General features: G+C 62.7%; 2 protein-coding genes across 3 annotated transcripts; both read left to right on the top strand.

Annotated features, from left to right (window-relative positions):
• Positions 1–416: 416 nt before the first annotated feature.
• CCDC102A (coiled-coil domain containing 102A) lies at positions 417–7,180 on the top strand. Of its 2 annotated transcripts, none has more exons than XM_082290269.1 (9): positions 417–439; positions 2,169–2,735; positions 3,884–4,086; positions 4,202–4,310; positions 4,549–4,665; positions 4,749–4,958; positions 5,215–5,385; positions 5,537–5,640; positions 6,669–7,180. In XM_082290269.1, the coding sequence occupies exons 2-9, from the start codon at positions 2,217–2,219 to the stop codon at positions 6,793–6,795; spliced, it is 1,560 nt and encodes a 519-aa protein (XP_082146395.1). In that variant the 5' UTR covers positions 417–439; positions 2,169–2,216; the 3' UTR covers positions 6,796–7,180. The 2 variants fall into 2 exon arrangements, with proteins under 2 accessions (XP_082146395.1, XP_082146394.1); XM_082290268.1 differs by lacking the exon at positions 417–439 and adding an exon at positions 598–702.
• A 1,945-nt stretch (positions 7,181–9,125) lies between these two features.
• On the top strand, positions 9,126–12,016 carry DOK4 (docking protein 4; the record flags this gene model as incomplete). The annotated part of the gene is made up of 8 exons (XM_082290012.1): positions 9,126–9,303; positions 10,181–10,288; positions 10,525–10,639; positions 10,736–10,855; positions 10,945–11,134; positions 11,445–11,583; positions 11,675–11,798; positions 11,892–12,016. The coding sequence occupies exons 1-8, from the start codon at positions 9,238–9,240 to the stop codon at positions 12,014–12,016; spliced, it is 987 nt and encodes a 328-aa protein (XP_082146138.1). The 5' UTR covers positions 9,126–9,237.
• Between the last annotated feature and the right edge of the window lie 1,077 nt (positions 12,017–13,093).

Here is a 13,093-nt window from a genome sequence, read left to right as displayed (position 1 = left end):
GGGTTTTGCCGCTTGGTCAGGAGGGAGCCAACACGCGTATCTGTGGGGAGGCAGATGCTGCGTGGCCACCGCTCACCCGGGGGGCCCCGTGTCCCCCGCCCCGGCACCCACGCCCTGGGGCAGACACGTGTGTGCAGCCCAGCAACCCCCACGGGCGAACACCCGTCACACGCGTGTCCGGGCCCCCACGCGCGATCCGCGTGTGCAGGGCTGCGCGCAGCCCCCCGAGCACCGGAACCCCACGCGTGCGGCCCCCCCGCCCGTGCCACGGGGCAGGACACGCAGCACGGCCCGGGACCGGCCCCCGGGCGCGGGCGGGGGGCGGGAGCGGCGGCGGGGGGAGGAGGAGGAGGGGGAGGAGGAGGAGGAGACTCGGCCGCAGCGCCCCGGCCCGCGCGGGCCGCCCGCACCACCGCCGCCACCGCGCCGGCACCGCCGGGTGAGGGACCGGGCCGGGCCGGGCTGGGCCGGGCGGGCGGGCGGCGGCACCGGCAGCACCGGGAAACTTGCGAGAAACTTTGGCGGGGGAGGGGCCGCGCTGGGCCGGGCCGGGCCGGGCCGCGGAGGGGCGGGCGGGGCCGTGGCGAACCGGGCGGGGCCGGGCCGAGCGGTGCTGGGCGGTGCCGGCCGTCCCGGGCCGGACCCGGAGGAATTCCGGCGGAGCGGAGGAATGCGGGGCTCCCGCCGCCCGGGCCGCGGCGGGTGAGCGACAGCGCCCGCCGCCAACGGGGAGGCGCGGGGGGCCGGCGGGGCCGCCCCCGCCCGGAGCCCGCGGGGAGGGGGCGCGATCCGCGCGGGCCGGTGATCCACGCGTGCTTCCTGCGGGTGTTCCAGGGGTGTCCATGAGCCACGCGTGCTTCCCGCGGGCGTCCCATGGATGCTCGTGCTCCACGCGTGCTTCCTGCTGGTGTTCCAGGGGTGTCCGTGAGCCACGCATGCTTCCCGCATGTCCCGTCTGCTCCACACGTGCTCCCTGAGGGTGTTGCAGTGGTGTCTGTGATCCATGCGTGCTCCCCGTGGGTGTTCCAGGGGTGCCCTGGGTCCACGCGTGCTCCCCGTGGGCGCTGCATGGTTGCCGGTGCTCCGCATGTGCTCCCGTGGGGTTTGCGTGGGTGCCTGTGCACCATCTGTGCTCCCGTGGGCGCTGCTTGTGCCGGGTCCTGCCAGTGCCTGGGATTCCTCCAGGAGCAGCCCAGAGAGTACAGGCCTGGGCTTGCTGCTGAGTTTTAGCACAACTTCACCATTTCAGCAAATATCACCAGAAAAATTAGGTTTTTCCCCCATGCAAATCCCAGAACTGCCGTCGGCCTCTGCTCCCGCTGCTCCAGCACTGGCTCTCCCAGCCCAGCTGGATTTCGTAGCAGGTCTGGGCTGCACCGTCCCAAAAACCCGCCGGGGCTGCGGGCAGCCGCGGCTGGACCCTGTACTTATCCCATTAGGACACACAGCAGCCTCCCATTGAGGTTTCCTGGGGCGGTCTGCCTGCCTGGCCGCACCGGGATATGAGATCCAGGACAGAATGTGAGGTCTGTGCCGAGATGTGAGGTCCATGCCCGGGGTGGAGACACTTAGCACCGGCCCTTTGTTGCGGCATCACCGGAGAGCACATCCAGCTGCCGGGACACTGTCCTGCCAGCATGCCACACCAGTCCGGCAGCTCCGGCTCTCCTTCCGGAGCTGTTCCTGCTTTGCTGGCGCCGGATCCAAGCTGTAATCCTCGCTGGAGCTGCTGGGGTGCATCTGAGTACCCCAACCCCAGCACCGGGGAGAGTCTTGGAGGCTCTCAGATTATGTCATCAGATGACCTCATGCAGATGACATCATGCGAATAACATGTAGATGTCTTCCCTTCATTGTGGTGTGCTGGCAGAGGTGCCTGCAGAGCCAAGCTGGGACAAGGTGCCGGTGGCTGAGCAGTGGGCTGTGGTCCTCATTGGGGACCTCACTGATGTCTTCATTGGGGATCTGGCTGGAGCCATCACTCGGCTGCTTACTGGGGACCTGGCTGGGGACATTGCCAGAGTGTTCCCTGAGGACCTGGCTGGGGTCCATTCCAGGGATCTTGTCACTCAGCGTGCTGCTCCCCTAAGCCAGGGACCGTGCCCCTGCCGCCCCTTCCCTCCAGCCACCTACCGCAGTCCCCACCTGACCCCTCCTGTCTCCTGCAGGTCCCTGGGTGCAGGACGGTGATGGCCATGCCCTAGGGGAGCCCTGCCATGAGCCAAAGCGGGGCCTCTCGCCTGGCCGGCTCCCCGCCGCTGCCGGGGGGCTCGCTCCTGGCCCTGCTGGCCCCCGAGCCCTCCCCGTCCCCTCCCAGCGGGACACCCTCGCCCGGGCCCCCGCCGGCGTTGCTGGAAGGGGACTGGGAAGGGCGGGAGGAGCTGCGGCTGCGGGAGCTGGAGGAGGCGCGGGCGCGGGCGGCCCAGATGGAGAAGACGATGCGCTGGTGGTCGGACTGCACGGCCAACTGGCGTGAGAAATGGAGCAAGGTGCGAGCCGAGCGCAACCGGGCCCGCGAGGAGGTGCGGCAGCTGCGGCACCGGCTGGAGGCCCTCACCAAGGAGCTCGCCAGCCTGCGCCGCGACCGTGACCGCGACCGGCCGGACGAGCGCCCGCCACGGCCACCGCCACAACCCAGCGCCGGCAGCTCACCCGCTGATGGAGCAGAGGGGGACGCTGGCCCTGAGCAAGAGCCTGTGCGGGATGTGGGGGCTGAGGTGCCCCAAAAAGCCAAGGTGAGGGTGCGGGGCTGCCCCGGGTGAGCAGGGCTGGCAGGGGAACAGGGGAGCTCCTCATCCTTGTCAGCTACCCATGTGTATCCCCAAATCACCACTGCCTGTCCTGTAAAGATGGGCAGTGTGGGGGGACCGCTCTTGGGGCAAGATTGGGAGGGTCAGATCCCACTCAGAGCAGTACAGGGTGTTCAGACCCCCCCTTGGATTAGTATGGGGGGTGTCAGACCCCTCCAAGCAGGATTTTTGGCTCAGACCCCTTTCTGAGCAGCATAGGATGGGCAGACACCTCTTGGAGCAGTACAGAGCAGTCAGACCCCTCTTGGAACAGCATTGGGGGCATCAGACTCCTCAGAGCAGTGTCATGAGGAGGTCCAGAGCCCTCATAGCCCCATGCAGCGAGATCACCTTGGCACTGGCACCAGTCCCTTTCCTGGGGCTTTCCCTTTGGAGGCACTAGGCAAAAATCACTGTGCCAGTACAGGGGATGGTGGCATTGGCAGTGCTGGTGGCATCTCCCAGCCATGGCTCAAATGTTAGGGTGTCCATATGGGCTTCTGGCAGAGATTTGTGCTGAAGGAAGGAGGAGGAGGACGAAGGGGACCCCAGAGCCACCTCAGGGATGCTCCCAGCTGCTCCAGCCATCCCTCCTCTGCTGCTGTTGGCTCTGTCACAGCACAGAAGTCACTGCTTGGGGTGCCATGCCGTGACAGTTCAGTCCACCTGACAGCACAGCTGCCAAGCGACAAATCTGAAACTAATGTGAGCATCCCCCGTGGGCTCCACACTTGGTCCCCAGGGACACCCTGTCCCCCAGAAACCCCTGTGGCTCATTTACTGTGTGCTCAGAGCACCTGGTAGAAGGTCACCCACGTGGCAGTCCTGGGTGAGATCAGTGTCATAAATTGGTTTTAAATGTTTGGATACCAAATTTCCAGCACAGCAGGGAGCCGGCAGCAGAGTGTGGTCATGTATGGTAGCTCCCCTCCATGAATGGGGCAAGTCCCTCTCCATCAGCCTGAGGGGATCCCTGGGGAATGGAGAGAGAGAAGCTCTTGGTTATGGGGTGAGGGCTAGGTGCTGTACAGGCTGGGAAGCCAGGGCTGCCCCCTCACCCTGTCCCCTGTGCTGGGCCACCCACGGCGCCACAGGAGCTGGAGCTGATGGAAAACATCTTGACGAGCAAGCAGGACGAGAGCTGGGAGCAGCGGGGCCCCCGGGCCTCCTTCAGCCGCCAGGAACGAAGCCGCCTGCTCTGGGAGGACGCCAGTGTCATGGAGGAGGATGCCACCAAAGTCACTGCCCTGAAGCTGAGGCTGGATGAGTCCCAAAAAGTGCTGCTCAAGGAGCGGGAGTGAGTGCTTGGGGCATCATCCTTGCAGGGTGCCAGCTGATACCAGCCCGATCCCCACTGGGATGGGATGTCCCATGGGGTCCTGCAGGCTGTCACCAGCATTGCCTCTCCCCAGGGACAAGCTGGCGCTCAGCAAGAACATCGAGAAGCTGGAGGGCGAGCTCAGCCAGTGGAAGATCAAGTACGAGGAGCTCAACAAGAGCAAGCAGGAGGTGATGAAGCAGGTGAGCGAGGTGCCTGGGGAGCAGAGGTGCCCCAGGGGGTGGCCTGTCCCTCAGAGGATGGCACATCCTGATGGACGTGGTGGCCCTCAGCCACTTCCCCAACTCCAGGTTGCTTGTTAAGGGTCTTCATTAGTGCTATGGATCCAACATTCGCAGAGGTTGGGTGGCTGAGTGTGGGCAGGGCTCAGGTGGAAGGTGGGTGCTCACAGCCCCCTTTGGGTGCCATGTCCCCCCACAGCTCAACATCCTGAAGGAGATTCATCAGGACGAGCTGGGGCGCATCTCCGAGGACCTGGAGGATGAGCTGGGGGCTCGCTCCAGCATGGACAAGAAACTGGCTGAACTGCGTGCAGAGGTGAGGCTGAACCCCAGTGTGGGGGCAGAGGGAACAGCGAGGGGGTCCTGCTGCCCCCCAGCCACCCCGTGCCCCTGTCCCAGATGGAGCGGCTGCAGGCAGAGAATGCGGCTGAGTGGGGCCGGCGGGAGCGGCTGGAGACGGAGAAGCTCAACCTGGAGCGGGAGAACAAGAAGCTGCGGGCGCAGATTGAGGACCTGGAGGAGGTGCTGGCTCGCAAGCGGCGCCAGACGGCCAGTGCTCTGGACACTGACCTCAAAACCATCCAGGCTGAGCTCTTCGAGAAGAACAAGGTGCCATAGGGGTGGTGCTGTCCCCCTCCACCGCATCCCTAGCTGACTCTGTCATGGGGCTCAGCGTCCCCAAGGACTCCCTCCAGCCCAAATTTTGCCACCACACTTGAAGGGATGGTGGTGACCCCGTCCTTGCTCCATCAGCTCCTGGGTCATGGGGTGGTGCAATGGGAGACGTCCCTGGGGAGGGAGAAGGGGACACCCAGTGGTGGGGGTGGCTGTCCCACGCTCAGCCTGTGCCCCATACCCCCCACAGGAGCTGGCCGACCTGAAGCACATCCACACCAAGCTGAAGAAGCAGTACCAGGAGAAGATGGCTGAGCTGGCCCATGCCAACCGCCGCGTGGAGCAGCACGAGGGAGAGGTGAAGAAGCTGCGCCTGAGGGTGGAGGAGCTGAAGAAGGAGCTGGCCCAAGCCGAGGATGAGGTGGGAAAGCTCATGCTGGTGGAGGGGGTCAGGGAGAGCTGTTCTGCTCCCTCCACAGCTGCCAACAGCGCCATGCCATGCCATGCCATGCCATGCCATCCCATCCCATCCCATCCCATCCCATCCCATCCCATCCCATCCCATCCCACAGCTGGATGAGGCCCACAACCAGACACGGAAGCTGCAGCGGTCGCTGGACGAGCAGACAGAGCAGAGCGAGAGCTTCCAGGTGCAGCTGGAGCATCTGCAGTCCCGGTGAGCAGGGGCTGGGTGAGCCACATAGGGACCAGCAAGGATGGCATGATGTTCTCCTTGCCACCATCCCTCAACCAGCATCCACCTGGTTGAACTCTTGGCTAAGCATGGCCAAAGTGCCTCCCACACCTTCGGAAGGGGCACAGCCATCCTCTGAGCAGTCTTCACCCCACTGTGAGCTGGGTGGCATTCACCTCCCAGTTAAACCAGCATAAGACTGCCCAGAGACCAGCACAGCCCAGTTTTATGCTGCTTAGGATTGCACCCACCAGTACCCAGGGCCAGGGCAAGCTCCTAGCATCCCCACATCAGTTTGGGGAGGTGGGAGCTGAGTTTTCTTGCCCTCAAAACTTTCCCCAGCGCTGCTTTGCCTCTCCAGCAGTAAAGAGCTGAAATGGCTGTGGGATCGATGCTGCGGCTCCGGGAGGCGCTGGGGGGGGGGTTTATAATCGTCCTTTATTTTATTGGGACATCTGCATTAAATCATGGAAGCATAATGGAGGATTCATCACCCCCCCCCCAGACTCCCTGTGCACTCAACCCTAAATAATTCATGCTTTCCAGTAAAGTGTAGTGGACTGGTCGGATCTCACTGGATCCTGGGCCTTTGGATTTCAAATTTGATTCATAAATTTTCCTTGATGAATTTTCACGCAAGAGCAAGTGAGGAGCTACAACCACCGCAGGCTCCTGGGAATGGGGACTCCTGGGGTTTTTGTGGGTTCCTCATTTTAGGGCGATGACACCTCCCTGCTCTGCACTCCTGTCTGGGTCTGTGCTGCCCAGCCCTGGAGGGGTTTAGCCTGTGCCCCACTTGTGCTGAGCACCATCCACAGCCCCCTGGCCCCATGCCAGAGTGTTGGCCCCAGGCTGGGGGGGCTCATCCTGCACCCAGAGCTTAGTGAGCACTGCAGGAAGGAGTCTCCCCAGGGTGCAGTCATGCTGTAGGGGTGCAGGGGGATGGGCTCAGCTTCAGGGCCCCCCCAGGGCTGTGCTGCTGCCCCCACCCCAGCAGCTGTTCCTCGCAGGCTGCGGCGGCAGCAGAGCACTCCGCTTTTCGGCAAGATGCGCAGCACCCGCTTCGGCCCTGATGACGCTGGGGACGGCACCAGTGACCCCGACGAGGACGAGGACCTGCAGATACAGGTGCCCTAGAGCCCAGGGCCAGTACCACCACCGCAGGACGTCCCACATCAGTCCTCTGCATTCAAGTGCATGTTGCCACAGGGCCCAGCTGTGCAGTGATCCTTGTATAGATGGGGAAACTGAGGCATGGAGCAGTGGGGAGAAATTTGCCCAGGGGTGCTCCAAACTCACTGCCTCTTGGATGGTGTTGGATGCCCCTTCAGCCACTGGCATCTCCCAGAACACTGATGTGGCCACCAAAGCCAGCATCGCTGAGGAGCCCAGGAGGAGGAGGCACAGGCAGAGAGAGGCACCAAGCCTGGCAGCCAAAAAACTGCCCACTTCTTTTTATATATATTATATATATGTATGTATTTGTATATGATTTTTTATTATAAATACAGAGCCCAGATGGGCCCAGGCTCTGGTGGTGGTGTGAGCTGCTGGTCTGTCCCCACGCAGGAGCGAGGGTGGGGAGGGGACACTTCGGGGAGAATCAGCATTTCTTCACCAGCCGTGCACGGGTCTGAATGTCACCCACTGGCATCCCTGTCCCCATGCCTGGTGTGGGGCTAAAGCCTGTCCCTGGGCCTGTGCAGTGAAAGGTGTTCCCCCAGAGCTGCTCACCCTGGGCAGGTGCTGACCCAGGGCTGCAGAGGTGCTCACCTGTGGGTGCTGATCATCCCAGCACAGCCCCTTCAGCCCAGCCCCCCAGCGCAGGGCCTTGGGGGCTTTGGAAGCGCTCAGACACAACCTTATTAAAAATTAATATTTCAATGAGCTAATCCCCTCGCTCTGCCTTTTAATTGATTGGATAAAAGCGCAGCTCTTTGCTGCTCATGGCGTTTTTTAATGCCCTTTTATTTCCAGCGATTATTCATATTTTTATGGCCCAACAAGTGAGGCTGCAGGGGTGGGGGTGCCTGGGGGGCAGTTTTAGTGAGAGGCCTGGAAACCACTTCGGGGGGCATAGAGGGGGGAATGGAGACACACCTGAGCTGAGAGACAGACAAGAGGCTGCTGCCGCCGCCCGTCAGTCGCTGCGGGGTGTTCACTCTGAAGCCTAGTGATGGAAACCTCTTTCCAGGGCGGCCGGTTGTGCCTCTGGTTGGGCAGCCCGGGGGTGGAGGGGGGGTACCGGGGCGGGGGCGGGCCCTGGAGAGGCGGGGCCGGGCGGGGCGGGGCCGGGCGGGGCCGAGCGGCTCCGGGGCTCGCAGGACGCGGAGGCTCCGGCGGGTCCGCTCGCACCGGGAGGCCGGGTAAGGCGGGGGGACCGGCGGAGCAACGGGGGCGGGCGGAGAGGGTGACACAGGACGGGGCTTGACCGAGGTTTGGGTTGACAAGTGTCGGGGGCAAGCGGGCGGGGGGTGACAACGCCGGGAGGGACGTGCCGGTGGGAGCCCTGCGGGTGATGGGTGATGAGGGGTTGGGGGCCGCCAGGTGTGGGAGTGCCGAGGTGACAGGTCGGGGGTTGGGGGCAGGAGGCATCTCCCAGCATCTCTGAGTTCCCTTGGGGTGTTCATGTGCGTGGGGTGGGGTGATGGGGATGGGGAAATGGGGGGAATATTCCTCTCAGAGGCGAGCGCTGCCCCCGGCCTCTGTCAGGATAGCGGGAGGTCCCCAAGGTGCTGTCCCAGTCCTCTGGGTGCTGGGCTTTGGGGGATAGGGCGTCACTGGCATGGAGGAGCATCCCCGGGGATGGCCCTGTTCTGTTTCCTGGGTTACTGCCTTCTACCTGGGACTTCTCCAGCTGGGAGAGGAACCTGGTCCCCACCTGGTCCCACCGGTTGGGGCTGGGGGAACCAGCAGGGACCAGGCTGAGCGAGGCTGAGCTCATGGTAGCACTGGAGAGAGGCTGGGTTACACCAAGGGGTGTAAGGTTGGAAGCCGGGGTCCCTCTGGCAGCTGGTGCTGGCCGAAACACCCCACACCAGAGCTGGCCTGGCCAACAGGAGGTCGTTACCGCTGGACCGTACTGGTGCCCGGCCACCGGGGCCATGTTGCTGCCCAAGCGAGCAGCCTGGGAGGAAGGAGGTGATGGAGGTGCGAGAGGTGATGGAGACCTGCGGGCGAGGTCTGGTGTGGGTGTCCCCTCGGACACATGTTGGAGATGGTGGCAGGGGACCGACCACTTGTCTGTGCCATCCTGGCTCCACTGTCCTGGCAGGGGTTAACACCGGACTGTTCCACTCGGATGGTTCAGGCAGCGAAAGGAGGAGGAAGAGGAGGAGGAGGAGGAGGAGGGGAAGGAGGAGGAGGAGGACGACAAGGAGGAGGGGGAGGAGGACGAGGAAGATGTCACCCGTCGGTCTGTCATTTCTCTTTTTCAGCCAGCATGGGGGACACTGCTAGCACCAAGCTGGGCCGGTGGTGAGACAGGAGGGGTACGGAGGAAGAGGATGGAGGGGGGGGGGCGAAAGTGAAGGCAGCCCCCCCCTCCCAAAATATCCCCTACCCTATCGAGCCATCGCCATGGCGACGAATTTTAACGACATCATCAAGCAGGGCTATGTGAGGATGAAGAGCAAGAAGCTGGGGGTGAGTGGGGATCTTGGGGAATGGGGGAGTGTGGGGGAGAACACCCATGGATTTGGGGTGCTGGTTTCCCTGTGAGGTGACGTGGCCAGGTCCCTCTTGGGGCATCCTGTGCCCCTGTTTTGGGGTTGAATAAGCAGCATTTTGGGGGCTGTGGTGGCAGAGGAGTGGGGGATGGCAGGGAGAGGCCACTTGTTGGTACCCAAATCACCCAGCAGCCCCAGGGGTCCAGCTCCTGCACCGGCCGGATCCTGCACCGAGTAACACCCGTTCACCTGTCCCAGGTCACCCAGGGTGTGGGGGATATTCCTGAGCCCTCCCTTACCCCCGTGCCTCAGTTTCCCTGCACACACAGTTTGGCATCGGGGATGCTCCTCACCGGCAGAGGTTGGAGCTGCTGGGTGCAAATTAGGGTGGTGTGGGACTGCAGCACCCATAGGTGGGGGGTCAGGGGGTTTGGTCGCCCATCTCCATGGCTTGGAGCCGGCAGCAACGAGCATGCTGGGTAATTTCATGCTAATTAGGGAGAACAAAGAGGGAGCGGGCTCGAGTGGGGGGGACATGCCCGGGGACGGTGGCCCCACCACCCTCAGAAGCAGGGGCTGTAGGAGAGGGGACGGGGAAATGCCAGAACAGCGGTCCCCTTGAGAGCTTTGTCTGTGTTCATTAATTAAGCTCTGTAATTAGCACTGGCGGGGGGTGGGGGCAGATGATGGCAGCCTCGGCATATCCCTATCGCCAGCATCGCCTCCTGTCCCCAGGCCAGCAGGGTCAGCAGAACCAGGCACGGGTCCTGGGTATGGGGACAGGGGGACGTGGGGATGTGGTGGGGACAGGGACCCCCAGGGGCCCCGAGCAGCCGCCGCTGTCTGTCCGGCAGATCTACCGCCGGTGCTGGCTGGTCTTCCGCAAATCCTCCAGCAAAGGGCCCCAGCGCCTGGAGAAGTACCCGGATGAGAAGTCGGCGTGCCTGCGTGGGTGCCCCAAGGTGAGGGGCTGCGCTGGAGGGGTGCTGGGGTGCTGCCCGCTGCTCGCGGACCCGTGCCAGAGCAGGTCCTTCTTTGCCGAAACTTGCTGGGTGGCTGTCCCCATGCGCTCCGGAGGGGGATGCAGCTGGCTCTGGGTGCAGCAGGGAACAGGGGCTGGGTGCAGCGGGTGACAGGGTCTGGGAGCAGCAGCTGGGGTCTGGGTGCAGCCCTCGGTGACCCCTTAACTCCTCTGCAGGTCACCGAGATCAGCAATGTCAAGTGCATCACGCGGCTGCCCAAGGAGACCAAGAGACAGGCGGTGGCCATCGTTTTCACCGACGACTCCGCCCGGACCTTCACCTGCGACTCAGGTACGGGGCAGCGCCCAGGGAAGCCGGGCTGGGGGTGCTGGGTGGGGCACCCCGGCGTGGCCAGGGTCGCCCAGGGGCTGCCGTGGTGTCTTGCAGAGCTGGAGGCGGAGGAGTGGTACAAGACGCTGTCGGTGGAGTGCCTGGGCGCCCGCCTGAACGACATCAGCCTGGGGGAGCCCGACCTGCTGGCGCCCGGCGTGCAGTGCGAGCAGACGGGTGAGCGCGGCGGCGAGTGCTCGCCCGGGGCTCCGCCTCGCTGCACCCCTCGCAGATTATTTTATTTTCTATTTTTTTCCTGTCTCCAGACCGGTTCAACGTGTTCCTCCTCCCCTGCCCCAACCTGGACGTTTATGGCGAGTGCAAGCTGCAGATCACCCACGAAAACATCTACCTCTGGGACACGCACAACCCCCGGGTGAAGCTGGTCTCCTGGCCCCTCTGCTCCCTGCGCCGCTACGGCCGCGACGCCACCCGCTTCACCTTCGAGGCTGGACGGTGAGAAGTCACCCTTGCTGGGACAGGGATCACCACTGTGTGCCTTCGTCCAGCTTGGTGCTCCAGGCAGTGGCACTGCTGGCATCATCACAGGCTGGCCTGAGGCTGGGGTGGTGGCCTTGGCCTGTACAGTGTGCCCATGGCAGGAGGAGCTTGGAGCTGGTTCTGGTCCCAGCTCAACACCATGAAGGGGACATAGGAACAGCTCTAACAGCGTGGGAGCTGTACCAGCTGCCACCTGGGGTGGGGTTTTTTTTTATCATCCCTTGGCTTGAAGACCCTGGTGACATCCTGTGCCACATCCCCATAGGATGTGCGACGCAGGAGAAGGTCTCTACACCTTCCAGACGCAGGAGGGTGAGCAGATCTACCAGCGCGTGCACAGCGCCACTTTGGCCATCGCTGAGCAGCACAAGAGGGTCCTGCTGGAGATGGAGAAGAATGTCAGGGTGAGCTCCAGCCCACGCTAAGGGGGGGACACAGCTGGAGGAGACTCCAGGGGCCCTGTGTCACCCTCCTCCCCCCTCTCATCCACTGCAGCTGCTGAACAAGGGCACTGAGCACTTCTCCTACCCCTGCACCCCCACGACCATGCTGCCCCGCAGTGCCTACTGGCACCACATCACCGGCTCCCAGAACATGGCCGAGTCCTCCAGCTATGCCGGTGAGTGTCCCCACCCCACCCCGAGGAGCTGCTGCTCCCCCAGCCCCTGGAGCTTTCCCCACCAGGTGAACCCATCCTCTGCTTTGTCCCCAGGAGAGGCGTATGCAGGTGCCCAGGCCAGCTCGGACACCGACCTCCTCAACAGGTTCATCTTGCTGAAGCCAAAGTCCTCCAAAAGCGACAAGCCTGAAGGCAGGGAGCCCACATCGTCCCCGTGAGCTGGTGTAGGGGGACTGTGGCAGCGGTCCCCTTTTTCTTCTCCAAGGGGTGGCAAGGATGAAGGCAGCCACCCCTCAGAATCCCCAGGAGACCGAGCTGGGGCACCTCCGTGCCAAGACCTTGGGAAGCAGGCACTGGCTCACGCCCTGGTCTGGCGTTAGTGGAGGCGATGGCTGGCTCAGCCTCAACTGACTTCAAATATATATTGAATATCTGTATTGTAAGAGATATTTCCTTCTCACATGAATGCAAATGTGGTGGCTGCTGAAGAGCCCTTGGGCAGATGCCCAGAGGTTTTTGACTCTCGGGGATCCAGCTGGGAGGTGAAGAGAGTTGGGGGGGTCAAGAAATTCGGAGTCTTCTGCATGGCAGGAAGGCTGGAGCATCATTCTGCCATGGCCATGGAGCAGCATTGGAGGATGCAGCTGTGCCAGGCTGATGGTGCAGGGTCCCACCCCCCTATGAAGAGTGGGGTGCTCCTGAGGACACCCTGCCACCCCTGAGCTGATTTTTGCACTTCAAGCTATTTAAACACTCGCTGTAGAATTGAGATGTCTCAGGAGAAACTGGTTTTCCTTCCAGGGGGGTTGGCTGGGGTGAGTGGCCGGGCAGAGCTGAGCTCCCTGGCTTCTCCCACCCAAACACTCCTCACTCCTCCCACAGCTGTGTCCCCCTGCCGTGCCCCCGGTTTATCTGCTGGTGGGCAACCATGGGACTGGTTTTGGCCAGTAGCATCTGTGTCTCAAGGGGCAGTTTTGTGGATATGAGAAGCCCCAGGGCAGAGAAACCCATGCTGATGAGGAGAGAGCCACATTCCTCTGTGCATTCCCATAGCCCTCACTCCCTCCTCACCCACTGGGGTTGGAACTGGGCTTCATGTGCTGAACTTAAAAGCAATTGATTTTTTTCTAGTTCTCCTATTTATTGACCTCCTTTAGAAGGGCTATCTTTTTATTGCCGTGCAAACCTTGGTGTTTCTTTGGAGTCCTCTTCCGTCTGGGTTGGATGCTTGGTGGTTTTATTTCTGCCCTTTAAAGCTCCAGGTCCATGTGTTGGGCACAGGGAGTGTCGTGATG

The sequence above is a fragment of the Coloeus monedula genome (assembly GCF_965178545.1).
Source record: "Coloeus monedula genome assembly, chromosome: 13".
NCBI lineage: Eukaryota > Metazoa > Chordata > Aves > Passeriformes > Corvidae > Coloeus > Coloeus monedula.
The sequence above is the reverse complement of the archived record's forward strand: the minus strand, read 5'-3'. Positions and strand labels throughout refer to the sequence as shown.

What these genes read in the sequence shown, in the direction of transcription:
- CCDC102A (XM_082290269.1), top strand. Translation starts at nt 2,217, where the DNA reads ATGAGCCAAAGCGGGGCCTCTCGCCTGGCCGGCTCCCCGCCGCTGCCG. An exon ending in GTGCTGCTCAAGGAGCGGGA is followed by an intron (nt 4,087 to 4,201) that starts GTGAGTGCTTGG and finishes GCCTCTCCCCAG; the next exon opens with GGACAAGCTGGCGCTCAGCA. An exon ending in CTGGAGCATCTGCAGTCCCG is followed by an intron (nt 5,641 to 6,668) that starts GTGAGCAGGGGC and finishes TGTTCCTCGCAG; the next exon opens with GCTGCGGCGGCAGCAGAGCA.